The sequence below is a fragment of the Barbus barbus genome, assembly GCF_936440315.1.
Source record: "Barbus barbus genome assembly, chromosome: 27".
In the NCBI taxonomy this organism is placed as follows: Eukaryota; Metazoa; Chordata; class Actinopteri; order Cypriniformes; family Cyprinidae; genus Barbus; species Barbus barbus.
Genome location: NC_136755.1, coordinates 21,626,746 through 21,645,337, shown reverse-complemented (window position 1 = coordinate 21,645,337; position 18,592 = coordinate 21,626,746). Strand labels below are relative to the sequence as shown.

The 18,592-nt window shown below is 35.7% G+C and overlaps 1 protein-coding gene across 5 annotated transcripts in view; it reads left to right on the top strand.

Annotated features, from left to right (window-relative positions):
• Window positions 1-17,250, top strand: part of LOC306847103 (growth factor receptor-bound protein 10-like) — an 82,828-nt gene extending 65,578 nt beyond the window's left edge. For all 5 annotated transcript variants that reach the window (XM_079380884.1, XM_079380880.1, XM_079380882.1 and 2 more), the window contains 12 exons: window positions 98-254; window positions 2,099-2,214; window positions 10,153-10,227; window positions 10,470-10,607; window positions 11,548-11,658; window positions 11,767-11,865; window positions 12,586-12,663; window positions 13,089-13,205; window positions 13,298-13,364; window positions 13,490-13,577; window positions 13,662-13,755; window positions 14,449-17,250. In XM_079380884.1, coding sequence (XP_079237010.1) covers window positions 98-254; window positions 2,099-2,214; window positions 10,153-10,227; window positions 10,470-10,607; window positions 11,548-11,658; window positions 11,767-11,865; window positions 12,586-12,663; window positions 13,089-13,205; window positions 13,298-13,364; window positions 13,490-13,577; window positions 13,662-13,755; window positions 14,449-14,595 — 1,287 coding nt within the window. In that variant the 3' untranslated portion in view covers window positions 14,596-17,250. The remainder of the gene's footprint in view (window positions 1-97; window positions 255-2,098; window positions 2,215-10,152; window positions 10,228-10,469; window positions 10,608-11,547; window positions 11,659-11,766; window positions 11,866-12,585; window positions 12,664-13,088; window positions 13,206-13,297; window positions 13,365-13,489; window positions 13,578-13,661; window positions 13,756-14,448) is intronic.
• The last annotated feature ends 1,342 nt before the right edge of the window (window positions 17,251-18,592 follow it).

The following is an 18,592-nucleotide window of genomic DNA, read 5'->3' as shown; positions in this document are numbered from 1 at the left end:
AATAGTGTCGGCAAATTAGACTTATTGAGAACATTGCCTTTAGGTCATATTAAGCAATGTGCGCATCTATAATTGACATCCTGTGTGTCTTCAACAGATCATCAAGGTTTTCAGCGAGGATGGTGTGGGAAAAGTTGTGGAAGTCCCCGCCGACATGAAGGCCAGAGATGTGTGTCAGTTCCTGGTCTACAAGAACCACTGCCTGGATGACAACTGCTGGTCTCTAGTGGAGCATCATTCCCTGCTTGGTCTGGGTAAGCCAACATACATATACATTCATTTTCTGAGTCCATATGACTTGTGCATGCGGCACACACCCAGTCTAAGAGGACAGGCTGTTCTGTCCAGGGACACTGGGTTCCCAGTCCACTGCACTTCGTGTAACAGGAAATCACCTTTCAGCAAGCCCAGAATCCGAGTCTTAAGTACACACACATATTTGTTCTCCTATTAACACTTCAGCTCTCAAAAACGACTTTATACATCATGCACGGCTGCACATTTTGCATGCACAGCCACTTGTAAAACGTATAACCTGAAGGAAAGAAAAAGTGCTCACAATGTAGACAGTTTTGTGGAGATGACCATAGAAAAGACGAGGTTTGCGAAGAACTAGAGCTTAATCTCACAGGCAATCAATGAGGACACGTGTGGCTGCCTATTTCTCAGGCAGATTACAGATTAACCCTTGTCTAAATCATACTAAACAGATTTAACTCTGCCTGACCTTTAGAGATGCAGTCATTGCTCTTGTAGGGTGTTAAAAAGCCCTTTATTGAGCTTCTGAAATAATTTGGGCTGACACAATCAGCTCTTTATTTTAATTCATCCACTTTAACAGCGTCGAGGAAAGTCGTGACTTTTGCATAGACGATGATTGTGCGCATCACATGGTATGATGTCATAACATGACAGGGTGTGGTCTGTTTTGGTCAGCTGACATCTCTAGAAAGGCCAAGTATTATGTGGTGTAGTTGGATGTGTTCCCCTCATTGCTTCTGGAGACATTAGGGCGTCAACGTTACAGAAACCTAGAAACTTTGCTCTTACGTAAGCCATTAAGCAGAGAGACTCTGCTGACTTTGCTGCCATCAGCCCTCGGTGCAATCAAGCTAAATACATGACCTCATCCCTCTGCAATGCCTCTCACTTTCCCTCGCTTTCTCTTTCATACACAGAGTCATGCTCTCTCTCCTTCTCTTGTGCTCTTCTCGGAGGAGTGAATTAGAGGATGAGGGATCAGATACACAACAGATACATTAGATTTTGGCTGGTTTGAGCCAGTGCTTTATTGTCTTTGACATATGAGTACTGCTATTCTTAAGAAGCACAGACATTACAGTGTACGGTTAATTTGGTTTGTTTTATCATTATAGAGCATCACGTAGTGCTGGATATTGAAATATAACATTTGACAATTTTCAACATGTCTGATACTGCTGTTTAACTGGTAGAGCATGCCTTTAGCAACACCAAGGTCATGGGTTTAATTTCCAGGGAACATACATAATGAGAAAATTATATAGCTTGAATTCATTGTAAGACACTTAGAATAAAAGCTTCTGCCAAATGCATGAATGTAAATATTACATTTAAATGTTCAACAGATTACTGCGTATTTCTGACATATTTGGATTATTAAAACAAGTATTAAAGCATGAATATATTAACCTTATTTACACACACACACACACATGCATATATATATGTATATAATATGCAAGTAATTTATTATAAGCATTTTGATAGACAGATAGATTAATATTTAATGTTTTTATATGTATACAGTGTGTATTCACATCATTTTTTTGAATAGATTATACATGTATTAAAAACAGTGCTTAAATTTACTAAAGACATTAACTTAAATAGCTTTTTTTAACATCCTTTAACTACTGTTGCTTAGTGTTTAGCAAAAAATAAATAAAAATGTCCCCTTGATAGACTTTTTAATATACTCCAGCTTCAGAGGTCACAACACATCCCATATAACTCTGATACAAAGTGTATTACGATCTTGCGAAAATCTATTAAAAGCAGTAACATCCACTTTGCCAGTAACTAATACCAATTTGATGTCATCTGTGTTTGAATACAGAGAGGTGCCTCGAAGATCATGAACTGGTTGTTCCTGTACAGGCCTGCATGTCTCCAGAGAGCAAGTTTCTCTTCAGGAAGAACTACGCCAAGTACGAGTTCTTCAGAAACCCACTGGTGAGTTGTCACAGAGAGCAACCGTTCTCCTTCAGCCCACCCATGTGTTTCCTTGCCTCTCAAGACCACCACTTCAAGCTTAAATCCTTTGAAATTAAAGTCCGATTATCCTCGAAAATCTTGCTTAGAACACTTGATTCATGACCTGCAAGCTATAAATCTTTATTTATATATTTATAAATATGTAAATATCTAAAAAAGTGAAGTTCCCACATTCCTGTGTTCCGCATGCAAGAAAAACCGCCTTGTTAATCCATTTCCAGTCATTCTAGCACAGCTTGTACGTGTTCCACCTCACTAAGCAAGTAACCTGCTTTTTTCTTATAAGCCAGTACTCAACACCTTTTAACTGATGGCATTTTGACAAGCACATTTGAACCTGTGTCGTGTAAGCGTCTTATGGTGTGAACACTGTGAAACATTTTATCCTGCTATGTAAGCCATGGACTTTTTGTACACTTGGAAAAAAATGTTCATGCAAAAGCCTAATCTTATTTGAGCCTGTGCTTTAGTACGGTATGTACAGTGTGTGTCAGCACTTGAGGCATCTTTGGGCCAGTTAGTCCGAGTCTGTTTGACAGAGCACTTAACCTGCTCTTGGTAATCCGTGGCTTTGGCAAGTGCTTAATGCAACTCACCTAAATTAGCTTTAGATGAGTTTTAGCTTGTGTGTGTGCGTGTGTGTGTGTGTGTGTGTGTGTGTGTGTGTGTGTGTGTGTGTGTGTGTGTGTAAATTCATACATATTTCTTATTACTTATGTTCCTGTAACTTCACTTGTAAGAGTCACGGCTCAATATGTAAATATATGTATATATTTGTATGTGTGTGTGTGTGTATATATTAGGGATGGGACGATTCCCTGATTCACTCGGTGCATCGGCACACAATGTCACTAATTTGTGCACGCTTATTCTTAAACAGCCCTTCATGTTGATCATGGATCAGCTCGATCCACCATGGCAAACAGCGAATATACCTGCGCTGTTTAGTGCATTTGAGACGTTGTGTTTTCCTCAGTGCATAACTGACATGTCACAGACAGACAAAAAAACTGTCTAAACAGACAGAACGCAATCGAATGGGAGCGCAATAACTTTGATTAAAATATACATTTTGCTAAAATATTTGTTGTTGCACATTAAATGTCTTTTGTGGAATTTTAAACCTACATATTAGTGTATTTTTATGATAGCAGTAACTGTAAAGGGAATATTGTAATGGGTATATAAAATGTAAGCTAGTACAGTACTAATTACTAAGCTCAAATGAGTTAGTGTGTTTCTTATAACAGTTAAAAGTCATTTTCTTTTATTTTCATTTTTAATTCAGTGATTTTAACTTTTAATTTAGTTATTTTAATGCTTTAAAGAGCAATTTTAGATTGTAATGTTCTAATGTTGTGTTATCTGTTCTGCAAACTATAAAAGGTACAGCTGTCATAAAACCAGGTTACCATAGACCAGGTTAGTTTCCCAGCATAAGTTGCCACAGTGACAAAGCTTGATCTAGGCCTATGTTAAATTTGATTTAGGGAACCAACTCATTTGACAATGAGTCGGAATAACTGAAATAAGCCTGGCTTATTTGGTTAACTTGTTTTATGAAACAGGCCTCGAAGCGTTAAAAGTGATCATATTTTCTGCATTGCATTGCATCGCATTGTGTTGAATCGAATCGAATCGAAATCGGATCACACTGCATCGTAATGGGGGTAAATCATGTCATTTTCATGACAAATAAAAATTGGACTGTGTCCTATGGTGTTACATAGCAAAAATGTAGAAAAAAAACTTAACATACATAAAACATGAGAAAAATATATCTTTATAGTTAAAAATAGCATGAGAGAGGTTTATCTTCAATGTTAGAGGTTATTTATTTTTTACATTTTTCCGTCACACCATAAGACACATTGATACGTCAACTACCCATATATATAAATAACACACACACATAAATACATATGTATGTATGTGTATATTTATATTTGTGTGTATGTGTGTATATATATATATATATATATATATATATATATATATATATATATATATATATATATATATACACATACACACAAATATAAATATACACATACATACATATGTATTTATGTGTGTGTAAGTATATGTGTATGTATATATATATGTATGTGTATGTATATATATGTATGTATGTGTATATATATATATATATATATATATATATATATATATATATATATATATATATATATATATATATATATATATATATATATATATATATATATATATATATATATATATTAGTGCTGTCAAACGATTAATCGCATCCAAAATAACAGTTTTTGTTTACATAATATATGTGTGCTGTGTATATTTATGTATATATAAATACAAATAGATGCATGTATATATTTAAGAAAAATGAAGTTTATATATTAAATATATTTATATATAATATAAAATATAGAAAATATAAATGTATATGCATGTAAATATTTCCAAAATATATGCTGTATGTGAGTGTATCTATGTATACATAATAAATATACACACACACATATATTATGTAAACAAAAACTGTTATTTTGGATGCGATTAATCGTGATTAATTGTTTGACAGCACTTTATATATATATATACACACACATACATTACATACAGACAGATAGATAGATAGATACGTGTGTGTGTGTGTGTATTAGTGATGCGCGGATGGCGGGTGTATCCGCGTCAAATCATATCGGCGGGTCGGGTGGGTCATGTAATAAAAAATACATTCTAATTAATTGTGGGTGGGTCTCGGGTGGATGAGAGAAATCATTAGTGATGCAAATATTCTCTAAAATATGAACGTGTTTTAAATTCATTTTTTCATCAGGCAGACAGACACGCAGATTTCATTTTTGTGTGTGTTCGCCTGTTCAGGAAGTTGCAGTGACAGATACAGTGGCATTCCAGATAATGTTTGAATGGAGTAAAGCGTATGTTTATGCTATTAAGAAAGTGTAGACCATAATCTGGCCAAAGAAAAACTTTTGTTTTTTAATTGAATGTTAATTTAAAAGCTGCCTTTTATTATTGTATTAGCCTGGTACCGTTACCCCTTACGGCTCCGATGACGTTTTGTTCCGTCCTCCACGCAAAGCAACTGGATTTGCGTGACCACGAGATTCTGGGATGCTTCTGAAGCGACTTTAACTGTAAGCAACACGAGCATATGCAAAACAAAGGGAACAATAACATCTTAATGTTCAGAATAGATTTAGGTTTCTTTTTTTTCCTGATGTTTGTTATTTTCTAAATTTTATATAGCCCACTTTTTTATAATTTTTTTATTATTATTTACCATTAGGCATGTTGACAGTAACGTATATCTTCAACATACGTTGTCTATAACCAAAAATGTAAGAAGATTAGTTTTCAGTGGACTTTTAAAATTTGCTTTGCTTGAGAAAACATAAAAATATACAGTTACAGCGTTTTTTTTCTTGTGATTTTAGTTGAGTTGGTTTTTCATCAAACACAATATTCAGCAGTCGAGATCTGATAGTAACGGTGCATTTTTCCACTTGGGCGAGCTCTTCGTGGACAGCTTACCTCTTGCATTAAATCAACCGCATGCGAGCAAACCAATGAGAAGACGCTACAATCCTAAAGAGTCATAGCAATAGAGCGGAGGTGAGAAAGCTTCAGAGACTCCGGTCGCCCGGAAGCAACCGTAACTGATAGATTTAAAGAAAATGACTGCCCTTTGACAAATAAATAATTTTATGTACTTATTCCAAACTCTTTAAGCTTTGTTACATTTCAAATGACAATATCAACTTCTAATCATGTTTATATTAATTATTCTGTGAACTTGTTCTCCCAAATAATTATAACGACATGATTAATAATTGTTCCCCCAATTGTAAACTCATATTTTTTGTCAGCAAGACGAGGCTTTTTCTGAAAGATCATGATTTTTGACTTCTCCATGTTTATTTGTAAGGCCCAATCATTACTGTACTTTTCCAAAATGGAGAGGCTTTGGTGCAACCCCTCTTCATGAGGCGACAGCAACAGAAGATCATCTGCATACAGGAGACATTTGATTTCTCTGCCCTCGACGATCAGACCAGGACAAGAGGAATTATCAAGTGCTGATGCCAGTTCGTTAATATAGATATTAAATAGAGTCGGGCTGAGGCTGCAGCCTTGACGGACTCCTCTGGTCTGACTGAAATAGTCAGTTCGTTTGTCATTGATTTTGGCACGGCAATTGTTCCCGTTGTATATGTCCTTTATGATGTCATATGTCTTTCCTCCTATTCCACTTTGGATAAGTTTTAGGAAAAGTCCATTGTGCCATACCGCTTTTTGGAAATCAATGAAGCAGCCAAATATTTTTCCTTGTTTTGTCTGCTGAAGGTATTTTTGTATGAGTGTGTGGAGTGTGTAAATGTGATCTGATGTTCTCTGTTTTGGCATAAATCCAATTTGACAGTTGTTTAGAAATTTTGTGTTCTTGAATGAACTGAACTAATCTGTCATTAATAATAGAGCAGAATAGTTTTCCGAGGTTACTGCTGACTGCACTGTAAAAAAAAAAAAAAGAAAAAAAGTTGAGCCAATTTAAAATTAAGGCAACCAGCTTCAGCAGATATTTGAGTTCTCTCAACTTATTTTTGTAGGAGATTCTCAACTTTTTGATGTATAAACTTAAAACAACACTCAAAAATCCACTGAAGCTGGTTGCCTTAATTTTAAATTGGCTCAACTTTTTTTCTTACAGTGTGTGATGCAGTGCCGATCCTAGACTTAAATTAAACTAAAATTAAAACATCTTTGAGAGCAAGGGTCTTTTGGGGGCCCTACGCAGCTTGCGTATTCTGCTTATAGAGAGGATTGGCTATACTGTGATGCCTCTATAATTGTTTGGGTCGTACTTCTCACCTTGTTTAAAAATTGGAGTTATTAGATTTTCTTTCCAGATTTCAGGAAAGTGTCCTGATTTTAATACGAGATTGAATATTTTCAGAATAGCGTCTTTCAATTTGGAGCTGCTGTGTTTCAGCATCTCATTAGATATTCCATCCAAGCCACAGGATTTTTTATTTTTTAGGGATTTAATTTTGCCTATTAGTTCATTTAATGATATGGGTTTGTCTAAATGGTTTAGCTCATCTTTTGTGGTGAATTCTAGGTCATGTAATTTGGAGGTCAGATTTATTTGGGTAACGGTTGGTTCATTTTGTGAATAGAGTTTTCCGAAATGTTCAGTCCAGATGTTTGGGTCATGGATGGGAATGTGTTTAGCTTCTTTGGATTTATCTAAATTATTCCATAATTCCCAAAAAGAATTTTGATCGACTGCCTCCTCAATCTTGTTATCTTTATTTTCATGTGATCAGCTTTTTTCTGTATTAGCAGTGACTTGTATTTTTTAAGGGTTTGTTGATATGTGGCTCGTGTTTGTTGGTTTGCAGGGTCTCTGTATTTTTTATTTGATAATGATCGTAATTCTTTTCTTATTTTTTGGCATTCTTTATCAAACCAACCAGCTTCAGCAATTTCTTTTTTACATCTGTAATGTTTTCTTTTTCTCAGGGCTTTTCTAACCACTGTAGAAAAATTGTTCTGTTGCTAAATTGATTGTTTTCTTCTCTTCACCAAATGAAGTCAGTAGAAATGAGCCTATCATGTTCTCCACATGAGTGCTGTGGAGCTCGGCTTGATATTGGGCAGGACTGTCTTTATTCCATATAAATTTGGAGGGGAGGTGGTACAGTTTAACTTTTTGCTTTGAAGATGGCAGAAGATTCACTGACCTATTCAAACTGAGGACTATGTGACTGTGATCTGATAACGGTAGCTGTGGCATCACTGTGAAATAGTTGATTTTACTTTGGTGTGGATCTGTAATAGCGTAATCTACTGTGCTGCTGCCCAGATAGGAGCAGTAGGTGAGTCGACCCAGAGAATTACCCTTTATTCTGCCATTAACTATGTACAGACCCAGGCTTTTGCAGAGCTGCAGGACCTGTTTTCCATGTCTGTTTACAGTGTTGTCATAATTCTGTCGTGCCTTTAGTAAATCGTTTTTGTTGGTACGTTTATGAACTGTTAATATATTTATCTCCATCCTGAACTAATGTAGTCCGCTTCTCTCCCTGTTATAGTGTTCAGATCCCCCATTAACAAAACTGGGCCTAGAGACTGAAAGTATATTATCTCTGACTGTAAGGTTGAGAAGATAAGGCGTATAGTCTATGTAATAAGGCGACTCATGTGGGGGGATATATGTGGCACATAGGTACAAGTCCTCATCTAAACACAAAATCTCTTTTTTTAAGTTTTATCCAAATGTGTTTTTCCCTTTTTCACAGGCTGAATATACTGCCACAGGTGGTCTTTCAACCAAACTATGAATCCTCCTGAATCTCCTCCGTTTTTAACATTAGGCTGTTTGATTGATGGTATACGTAGCACTCTGTAGTTTGGAGGAGTGTAGGATTTTGGATTTCGATGTCTTAAGTAATATAATTATATTAGAACTATATACAATATTAACAAAATCAGAGTTTGTCATTTTCTCCCCAAAAGCTGAAGAGAACATCCCTTGATTGTTATAACATGTTATTTTAAACGATGACAATTGAGTATTATTGTAATTACCAGAATAATGCACGAGTTCATGACGCAATCATGTAAATATATAATTAATCAATTAAAAGGTTATATAGAGAATATAGAGAAATACAGTGAGTGGATCTATTTTACAAATGTTACATTTTAAAAATAAACAAGTAAATAAGCTAAATAAATAAGTTAATCTCTCTCTCTCTCTCTCTCTCTGCACTGCACATTTTGTGCCTCCCTATATCTGACACGCCCACTTCATGTCTTGCAGTCTCCACTAATGAGCTGATGAGTTGAATCAGGTGTGATAGATGGAGACATACGAAATGTGCAGGGCTAGGGGTACGGGACAGGTTTGAGAACCAAACCAAACCTACATGTAAACCTACCCCTTATAGGAAACTTTCTGCATTTTTAGATTTTCAAAAAAAAAAACTTAATTCTGTATGATTTTTATAAGCTTGTTTCCTCATGGGGACCAAAAAAATGTCCCCATAAGGACAATGATTTTGGATATTGTTATCTTTGTGGGGACATTTTGTACCCATAACATGTGCTTTACCAGGACCCCACACACACAGTGCTGGGTAGGAACTGATTTAATGTAATCTGGATATGTAATCAAACTCCAAAATTAAATACTTGTAATTAGATTATATTGCAGTTTAAAATGTCATAATCACATTAGTTACCTTTTTATAGATTACATGATTTCATAGTATTATTGACACAAAGGCAGTAATTTGTTCATAATTAGATTTTTTATTGTCTATAAAATTTTCCTTTTCAAAATTCTACTGCTTTATGTATTTTGAAAGTCTTCATTTATAGTCTTCAAGCTCATTCATAAAAAAAATGTAATGTTTAATACACTTCGTGATGTTGATAACATAGAATGGAATATATCAAAAGTAATCAAAATGTAGTCAGAATAGATCACCTAACATGTTTAATCCAATAGATTGATACAAACTATCATTTCCATCATGCCATTTGTATAAACAGTAGTAATTATAAATAATTACGGGCAGAATAGAATTCTCTTAACTTTTTAAAAATTTGCATGTGCAAACCTTTGTAACAAATTCAGTTTGTTCCTTTCTTTTGTGCTCAGGCTAGTAACAATCATCTTATGTAAGTGCCTACTAAGAAAGGCATCTGATCTTGGTCAGGTGATCCTAAAAACAGATTAATTATGGCTTCCTTACTAATCATTCAAACCCTAGTTCATACACGCACTGGTTGTTCCATTTACGTTTCTTGTGAACTGCTGGCATATGTTCAATGCAGACAGTCTTTTCTTACCTCTCATCCTTTATCTTCCTCTCACAGAACTTCTTTCCGGAGCAGATGGTAGCGTGGTGTCAGGAAACTAATGGCTCTATCCCACAGTCACAGCTCTTACAGGTGAGGAAGAGACGCAAATGGATCTGTGACACAGCAAAATCTGGATTAGCCCACATTATGAACCTGTGCGTCACACTTTTGCAGCTGAATGAGCATTTTAGTGGATTCAAACAGCTTTTGAAGTGCATAATCATGTCTTGTGATAGCAAAGAGGCCACGTTATTGAAGCATGAAAGGCATTCAGGTTTGAAGAACTCATTTTCCAGATAGGGTCCTCAGCTTTTTTTTCTCCTCCTGTACAGAATTTCTTGAATTCCAGCAGCTGTCCAGAGATCCAGGGCTTCCTTTATATGAAAGAAACGGGCCGCAAGTCCTGGAAAAAGCTCTACATGTTCTTGCGCCGTTCTGGATTGTACTGCTCTACTAAAGGAATGTCAAAGGCAAGCTTCTTTTTAATAGAATATTACTTCAAGTCTTTAAATTGTACATGTATTTGTGAGCATATCAGTGTTTTTACAACTATAGATGGCTGTTATGCATCTATTATTCCTAAACTTGCTTGCAAATACATACAGTGCAGTCCAAAAGTTAAAGTATACATTGAAAGCCTGGGATTATTTTTTTTTATATATAATTTCAAATAAATATTTATTAAATATTTGTTATTGTAATGTTGCAAGGAGCTTAATTGTAATTTTATCAGTACTAATTATTATTGTTATTTTTTAGTAATATTTAAGGCCGTTTCACATTGTGTTGTGAAAAAGTGAGGCGAAATGCAGACGAATGGTGCTTTCACATCGAGCAAATTCAAATTTCACTTCTGCTAATTCAGACCTGCACACTAGGTGGCGCCGACCAGCAATGCATTTTTCCTCAGATGGGTGTCTCGTATAAGGTCCGCCGCTCAAGTTACAGATAAATAAATTAAGATAAATAAAGTTTGGTTCTACATCAGAAACACAAACTATCTATAGCCCCATAGGGATCGATTGTTTCGATTCAAGGGCGTCATCGCACCAAACATTTGCGACGAATTTTCATGTTCAGTGTGAAAAGGCCTTAATAGATGAAGAGTTTATTTGCAAAAACAGATAACTGTTTTTTTTTTTTTTTTTTTTTTTTTTTTTTTCAAAAATCATGTTTTTTATTATGTTAACGTGTTTTTATTGTATTTGTTAGCTTTGTTATTTTTTTACCTAATCAAAATAACCCAACAGCAGTTTGAGATTTGTAAAACATAAAAAAAAAATGCGTCAAACTAATTTAGAATAATGGCAAATGAAGGATTTCAGGATACCAGTTTTCACTTTTCATAGCCGTCACTATGTAGATCTGTCTTTGGGAGTTGTATTGTGATGAATAACCTGGGTTGTTTAGGAGCCAAGGCACCTGCAGTTGCTCTCGGACTTAGAGGAGAGCAATATTTTCACTGTGACAACAGGCAGAAAGATGCACAACGCGCCCACAGACTACCAATTCTGCATTAAGGTGAGCAGGATTTAAATAACTACCCATGCCTCAGCTGGTACAGTGCATGCTAGTCCTTATTAATTTGAGTGCCTTGATTTGACAGTAGATATCTTGCTTGATTGACAGCCCAGTAAGGGCAGGACGGAACTGAAGGAGTTGAAGATGCTGTGTGCCGAGGACGAGCAGAGCCGAACGTGCTGGATGACTGCTTTCAGACTGCTCAAGGTATACAGTAAAAACAGAACAATTATTATTACAATTTAAAAGAACCATTTTATATGTTAATATGTTTTAAAATGTCATTTTTTTCCTCTAATGGTAACGCTGAATTTTCAGCCACCATTAGTCCAGTCTTCAGTGCCCCACAAACCTTCAGAAATCATTCTAAAATTCAAATTTTGTGTTCATTCCTCATTATTATCATTAAAATAGTTGTGCTGCTTAATATTTTCATCAAGATACAACTTTTTTCAGGATTCTGAGATGAAGAAATTTGTTCATTTGTATATTTTGACATTTATTTGAGGTTATATTTGTAACATTAGAATTGTCTTTAGTGTCAGTTTCGGACAATTTAATGCATCCTGGCCAAATAATGTATTTACTTATTTATTTAAATCTTACTGACTCGAGACCTTTGAAAAGCAGTGTACTAGACGGCTATAAGTGAGCCATTTGTTGGATTATTTCCTCCCAAAGTTATTATTCAGCATGCACCAAATTTTAATTTTTAATTTTTGTTTGTTTATTTATTTTTATTTTTTCTAGAAATCTTATTATAATACTATATACAATTATTATTGTTAATGAACATTCTAGATTTTCCTATTTAATTACTAGAGATTTGTTGTGAACAAGCTGTCCCTATATCTATAGATATCTCCCACTCACACTCTTGTCCATTCTTGTTAACCCAGACAAACACTCTTTGTTTATTTTTTCCAGTTTGGAATTCTCCTATATCAGAACTACAAGAGCCCACACCAGAGAAAGACTGCCGTATCAAACTTCACCACACCTGTGGTAAGAAACACATTAATATGTTACTCAGTGCTGACTCTCTAGTGCACTTGGTTTAAATGTGCTGCTTTCTGTGAGTTCACCTGGTATTACATGCACCCCGTGTGCTTTTGAGGAACGCTCTTGCTGAGAGCTCACTTAATCTGAACATAACAGTATGAACAGCGTGCTAATGAAGCGTGCGGCTATAGATTCCTTGATGCTGATTTGCATTGGGAATTTCATGCAGGGGAAATGTATGAATACAGGGGTTGCTGTAGGGATTCATTTAGAAGGTATTTAATAAGGCTTTAGTGGTTTAATTAGAGAGGTTTAATGCTGATCATAGCAGGTTGTTTTTAAGGACTACCTGTTGGAGTTATTTCTACACATAAATGAATGCTTATGTAATAAACAACTGATCAAGTGTAATATTGTTTTTACTGTAGCGGAGTGTGTCTGAGAATTCACTGGTGGCCATGGATTTCTCAGGAAGTACCGGTCGTGTGATTGACAACCCTGTGGAGGCTCAGAGCGCTGCCATGGAAGAGGGACACACTTGGAGAGTGAGTAGTTAGATACATGTATACTCAGGCAATGAATTAGGGTTTATCATTTTTTTAATGCATTTATAACAATGTTTAAAATCTCTGTACAGAAGCGGAGTCCGAGAATGAATATTTTGGGAAGCCCCAGTCCTCTACATCCCTCGCCATTAAGCTCAGGTGAGTGTCGCAGCATTTGCTTACAATTCGTCAGCATCTTCAACACCAGTTGATTTAAGAGGTACTTGAATAGAAATAACAATATTTCATGCCGGTAAATGTGGACTTTGCGTTTATGTCCTCAGTGATCCACAGGACACAGTTATGGTTCCATGGCCGCATTATGAGAGAGGAGTCCCACAGGATGATTATGCAGCAGGGCCAAGTTGATGGGTATGACACTTTCCACATTTATAGGCAATATGAATTGCTGTTTTATAAGTGGGCAGTGATATTAATCAGTCTTATGTCTCGCAGGTTATTCCTGTTGAGAGACAGCCAGAGCAACCCAAAAGCATTTGTTCTCACGCTGTGCCATCATCAGAAGATTAAGCACTTCCAGATTTTACCTGTGAGTCATGAGTGTATTAATGCTTATTCAAGTATATAAAGAGCAGGGCAAACTTTTTTTTTTGTCATGTTACCTTATACTTATAAAAGGTGTAATTTACCGTGATTACAGACAGTGATTGAAAGAGGTACATGAGAATTTAGATGTCAAAACATTTTAGGTTACTTTTTTTTTTTTTTATTAATTAAAAAAATAATTTAAATTTTGTGAAAACAAATTTGATTTATATGTAAATATTGTATATTATATTTATATTTTGTGCATTTTAGTGAATTTGCAGTGTATAAAACATTGTTGTAGCTGAAAATGAGGCATGATTTATTAAAAGAAATATTAATATAAAGTGTTTTTTGTTAATTATAATATTAGGCCTATGTGTACTTAATTAGTAAATACATTCTTAATTATGTGTAATAAATGTATAATTTGTATATTATTATGCAAAATGCTGAATGTATTTAATATGTATAGTATACACAATTTACATAATATATAATGTATAAATAATAAATAATATATAATAATAAATATTTAAGAAAATAATACCACATTTATAATTTTTATATTATTTATATAAAATGCTGAATGTTTTTATTTGTAAGATTGTCTCCTTAACAGGAGAGTTTATGATTGAAAAATTGATTCAGTGATTTGAAAATCAGTCTTATTCTCACCTCTTTCTCTCTCTGGCAGTTTGAGGAGGACGGCCAGGTCTTTTTTAGCCTGGATGATGGCTCTACCAAGTTCACAGACCTGATCCATCTGGTAGAGTTCTACCAGCTCAACAGGGGTGTCCTGCCCTGCAAACTCAAACACCCCTGCACCATGGTGGCCTTATGACCCTCTCCTGATCCTAGCAAACAACACACACACACAAATAAAAGTAACTGAGAAACTGGATGTTTTTTTTTTTTTTAAGTAATAATTTCCAGTCATTTTCACAATAAGCTGACGTAACCCAGGGCATCCCCACTGCTCTGGGATTAGCATGGAAACGTTTGGGAATAATTATTGGACAAGATCAACTTCCCGGACACCCTGTCCTTTGGTTTTGACTAGGGTGCCTGTGTTTTTTTTTTTTTTTTTTTTTACAGTCTCTGTGGTGATATTCATGAACTTTCATTGAAATCAAGATTTTTTCATCATTCAGGACATGACACTAGACACACCCCCCCCCCATAAACTGAATGGATCGGGACAGTCGTTTCAAGTGGTGTGTCTGCGGGGACTTGCATTGCTAAAAGTTACTTGATGACGATTTATATGTATTATGTTATTTCCTACCTGAACATTTTGCACTCTCAAGCTGAAAGCAGGTGATCCGCTTCATCCTGAGCTTACCGCAGCAACTTTACCCATTTGCCTTCCTCCTACAGTTCACCGTTTCAATTTTTGTCCTCTTCTAAACTCTTCCTGGGGATTCCCTGTGTCATGATGGGATGACAGTAATGACCATGTGAGGTTTTATTATGCCCCAGAGTCGCATGGTAGTTTAAAGGGACAGTTTGCCCAAAAATTTAATTTGTCATCATTTGTCAAAATGGTCCGTGGAAATCATTGTTCCAAACGTGTATGACTTCTGTTTTTCAGTGGGACACAAAATAAGATATTTTGAAGAATGTTTTTGTCCTTACAGTGAAAGTCAATGGGGTCCAAAACAGCATTTGGACACTGTATGACTACAGAGTCATAAAGATAAGCATTTTTATTTTGGAGTAAATTGTCCCTTTAAATCTGAAGTAGCAGAACGTAGAAATCAGAGTTCAGGGCACAAGGGTTAACAATAATTAACCACGACCTTTTGAGAATTATCCATATTTTAATCCAGATCACTTGTTCTGTTTAGGAAGACAATGGCTTGTTTGAATCCACTGAATTTGCTATTTTTTTCTTGTCAGGAGGCATGTATTTAGCTCCCGGCGTTGAAATGACATTTTGCGTAGTTTATATTTGGAACCATCAAAAACTTGACTCGGGCCTTAAAAGGCCACTGAAACTTGACCCAGGCCTCTTTGGTATGGTGTATCCCACCCTGAGCACAATTCAAGAGGGTTGTTACTTGTTTCCTACACTGACTCCAGGTCGTGTTACTTTGCGAACGTACCTAGCTATTAGTATAGCCCAAAGCTTAACAACTGCCTTTTCAAATCACTGTGCTGTTCTTGAGCCATGTTAAACCCCTAAAAGTGACAGGCTAGGCCCGGACTGAGCACCTGCGTGGATGCTCGCGTAAATGCTTGAGGACTATGGAAGGCCAAAATGGCCAAAATTTTTAATTTTAACACTTCAACAACAGGTTAAATATGCGTATTTAACGTGTTGTTGATGTGTTAAAATTCATGTGTTTTTGGCCTTCCATATGTGGACTTTGCAATGTCACGTCTCACAGGCGTGTCTGTAATCCTCCGGGGCTGCGTGACATAATGCGGTGAGGAGATTATTTCCCGTGCCAGCTTTGCAAAAGGAGGTTAGCGGCAAAAGGCCGGTGTACAGTTACCTGCGGCGCTACTTCTGCAGTCTCCTGTCTGTCCCCAGACGTCCGCCTTGTTACCCTTCCAACACTGGCCCAGCAAGACTAAGCTATGGTTTTATATGCTAACTCTGACAGCTGACTGTTATACTGCTGAGCTAGAACCACACGCGCCTAGGACGAGAGTGTGTACGATGCACACTGCGATTGTCAAACACTTTATGATACCACACAAGCACCTTTTTTATTTTCACATACAATTCATGTTGTTTAACTTACGTGAACGCTTTAAGTACGTGTTTTCATCTCAGATGTTATCTACGACTCTGATCTGCCTTATCTTATGTTATCGCTTCCTTGCCGCTTCATACGTAAACCAATTTTGTAAATTGTTGTGAAAAGTACAAGCTTTACGCATTCAGTGTCAGAGATTGCGGTTGGCTTTTCATCACGTTAGATTGATTAATTTAGTCACAGTTCCAGCCTGCATGAGTTAGACAAGGAGGTCTGAAAAAGAAGTATGTTCTAATTGGAATAAGTAAGTGTGATCGCTGATTAATTCCGTCCAATTCGAGCTGGAAGTGTTTGGATGATGCTTCTTTTCATCAGACTTGTGCTGTTGTGTGGCTCACAATGTGAAATCAAATTAACCAGCCTTGATTATGCCGTTTTGGTAGAATTTTTTTTTTTTTTTGAGCACAGGTGACTGGAGATCATTTCAAACGTGTGTTTGGCTCATATGCAGCTTTGTCTATTAGAAACATAAAAACAGTCACGCTTTTCTAAGTATGTGAAGCCTAAGGAGAGGTAGTAGATCTAACACTGTATTAAAACACCATCTATGACTATATAAATGTGGTGCGCTCCAAAATAGAATGAAGATGTTGTGCATAAAGTGCAAATATACATATTCCCTCTCGACTTGTACCAGTGTGAAATATTTTTAGCTTATATCGTGTTTTCATTTTTATGTCACAAATGTCTTTTTATAAAGAGTATATATTACAGTATTAAATTAAAAATGTATTTTGTTGTTTTTATTTCACTATTGGTTTGATATGCAGAATGTGTAGATTATTAGATTATGCAATGAGATTGTACAGTCTACAACCAGCTTTAAGATTACATCCAGTGATTTTCTTATAAGTGCAAGTATGATATTAATAATAAATATATACTTTAAAAGATTGAAGCTTATCAGTTTAAGGATGGATGGATAGATAAATATGACAACCATTATGTTTTATTTATCTGTACATTCCAGTTCTCTTTTGTGTTGTACAGTATTGTATGAATTATTGCAGTATTTGTCGTTATTAATATAAGGTCATGCAATTATGCAAAAATTACGCAAACGCGGGCTCGTCCGGGATTTGAACCCGGGACCTCTCGCACCCTAAGCGAGAATCATACCCCTAGACCAACGAGCCATGATGATTTTGGGTAGAATGGTGTGCCACGTTGCACAGGATCACCTATACAATTTGTTTGGGGTGCTTAGTTTGGTGGCGTCTACTGATTTATGGCGCCATCTGGTGGCATAAACCTGGATTTACAGAGGTGCCTTTTAGACCAAATTAGAATTTACCAGCAAAGTAACAATTAGTTTGCGACATTATAGCAGTGCTTGAAAGGCTGCAAATAATTAAACAGATTGATGTCCATGCGTTCTGAAAACTGAATGACATCAAAATACGATTATGAATATATTCTTGGAAAAAATATCTTCGGGTCGCTGGTCTACGTTAGTCATTTACAAAAGGCTTTAGACATAGGCTAAAAATGTTGGTGAATTCAGATATTATTGTCATAGTATAACCGAGTTATTAACGTGAACACTAACGTGGTTGAGGTATACCAGGTGTGATTTAAAAATAAAAATAAACTCTCGGTAAAACTCGGCTCAAGGGAAATACAGATAGCTAACATTACCTGTAACTAACTACTGCTTTAAAACGTAGCTAATCTTAATCAGACAGAATACTTTAATAAATATGTTTAAAACGTGTGTTGTTTATGTTCAGAAATAGGATAAGGGCTGACTGAATGCATGATTACTGGTCTTGTTACAGTATAACTTCATATTCTGCTTGATATCAATAGTGCAGAAAGTTCACTTTGTACTTTACCTTAAACTCTTGCAGCTACTGGCTCGTTGGTCTATGGCAGGGGTTCTCAAAGTCTACATTCAAAGGTCCAAATCTGAATTTTCATCAGTGTCAAAGGTCCGGAACAATTGGTTATTACAAAACGTGTTTTTAATAAACATACATAACATATAACAAATAAACACTCATTAAAAAAAAAGGTTCCCTTTGCATTCAAAATACTTTAATAACAAGTGCAAAAGTGGCAAAACAATTAATT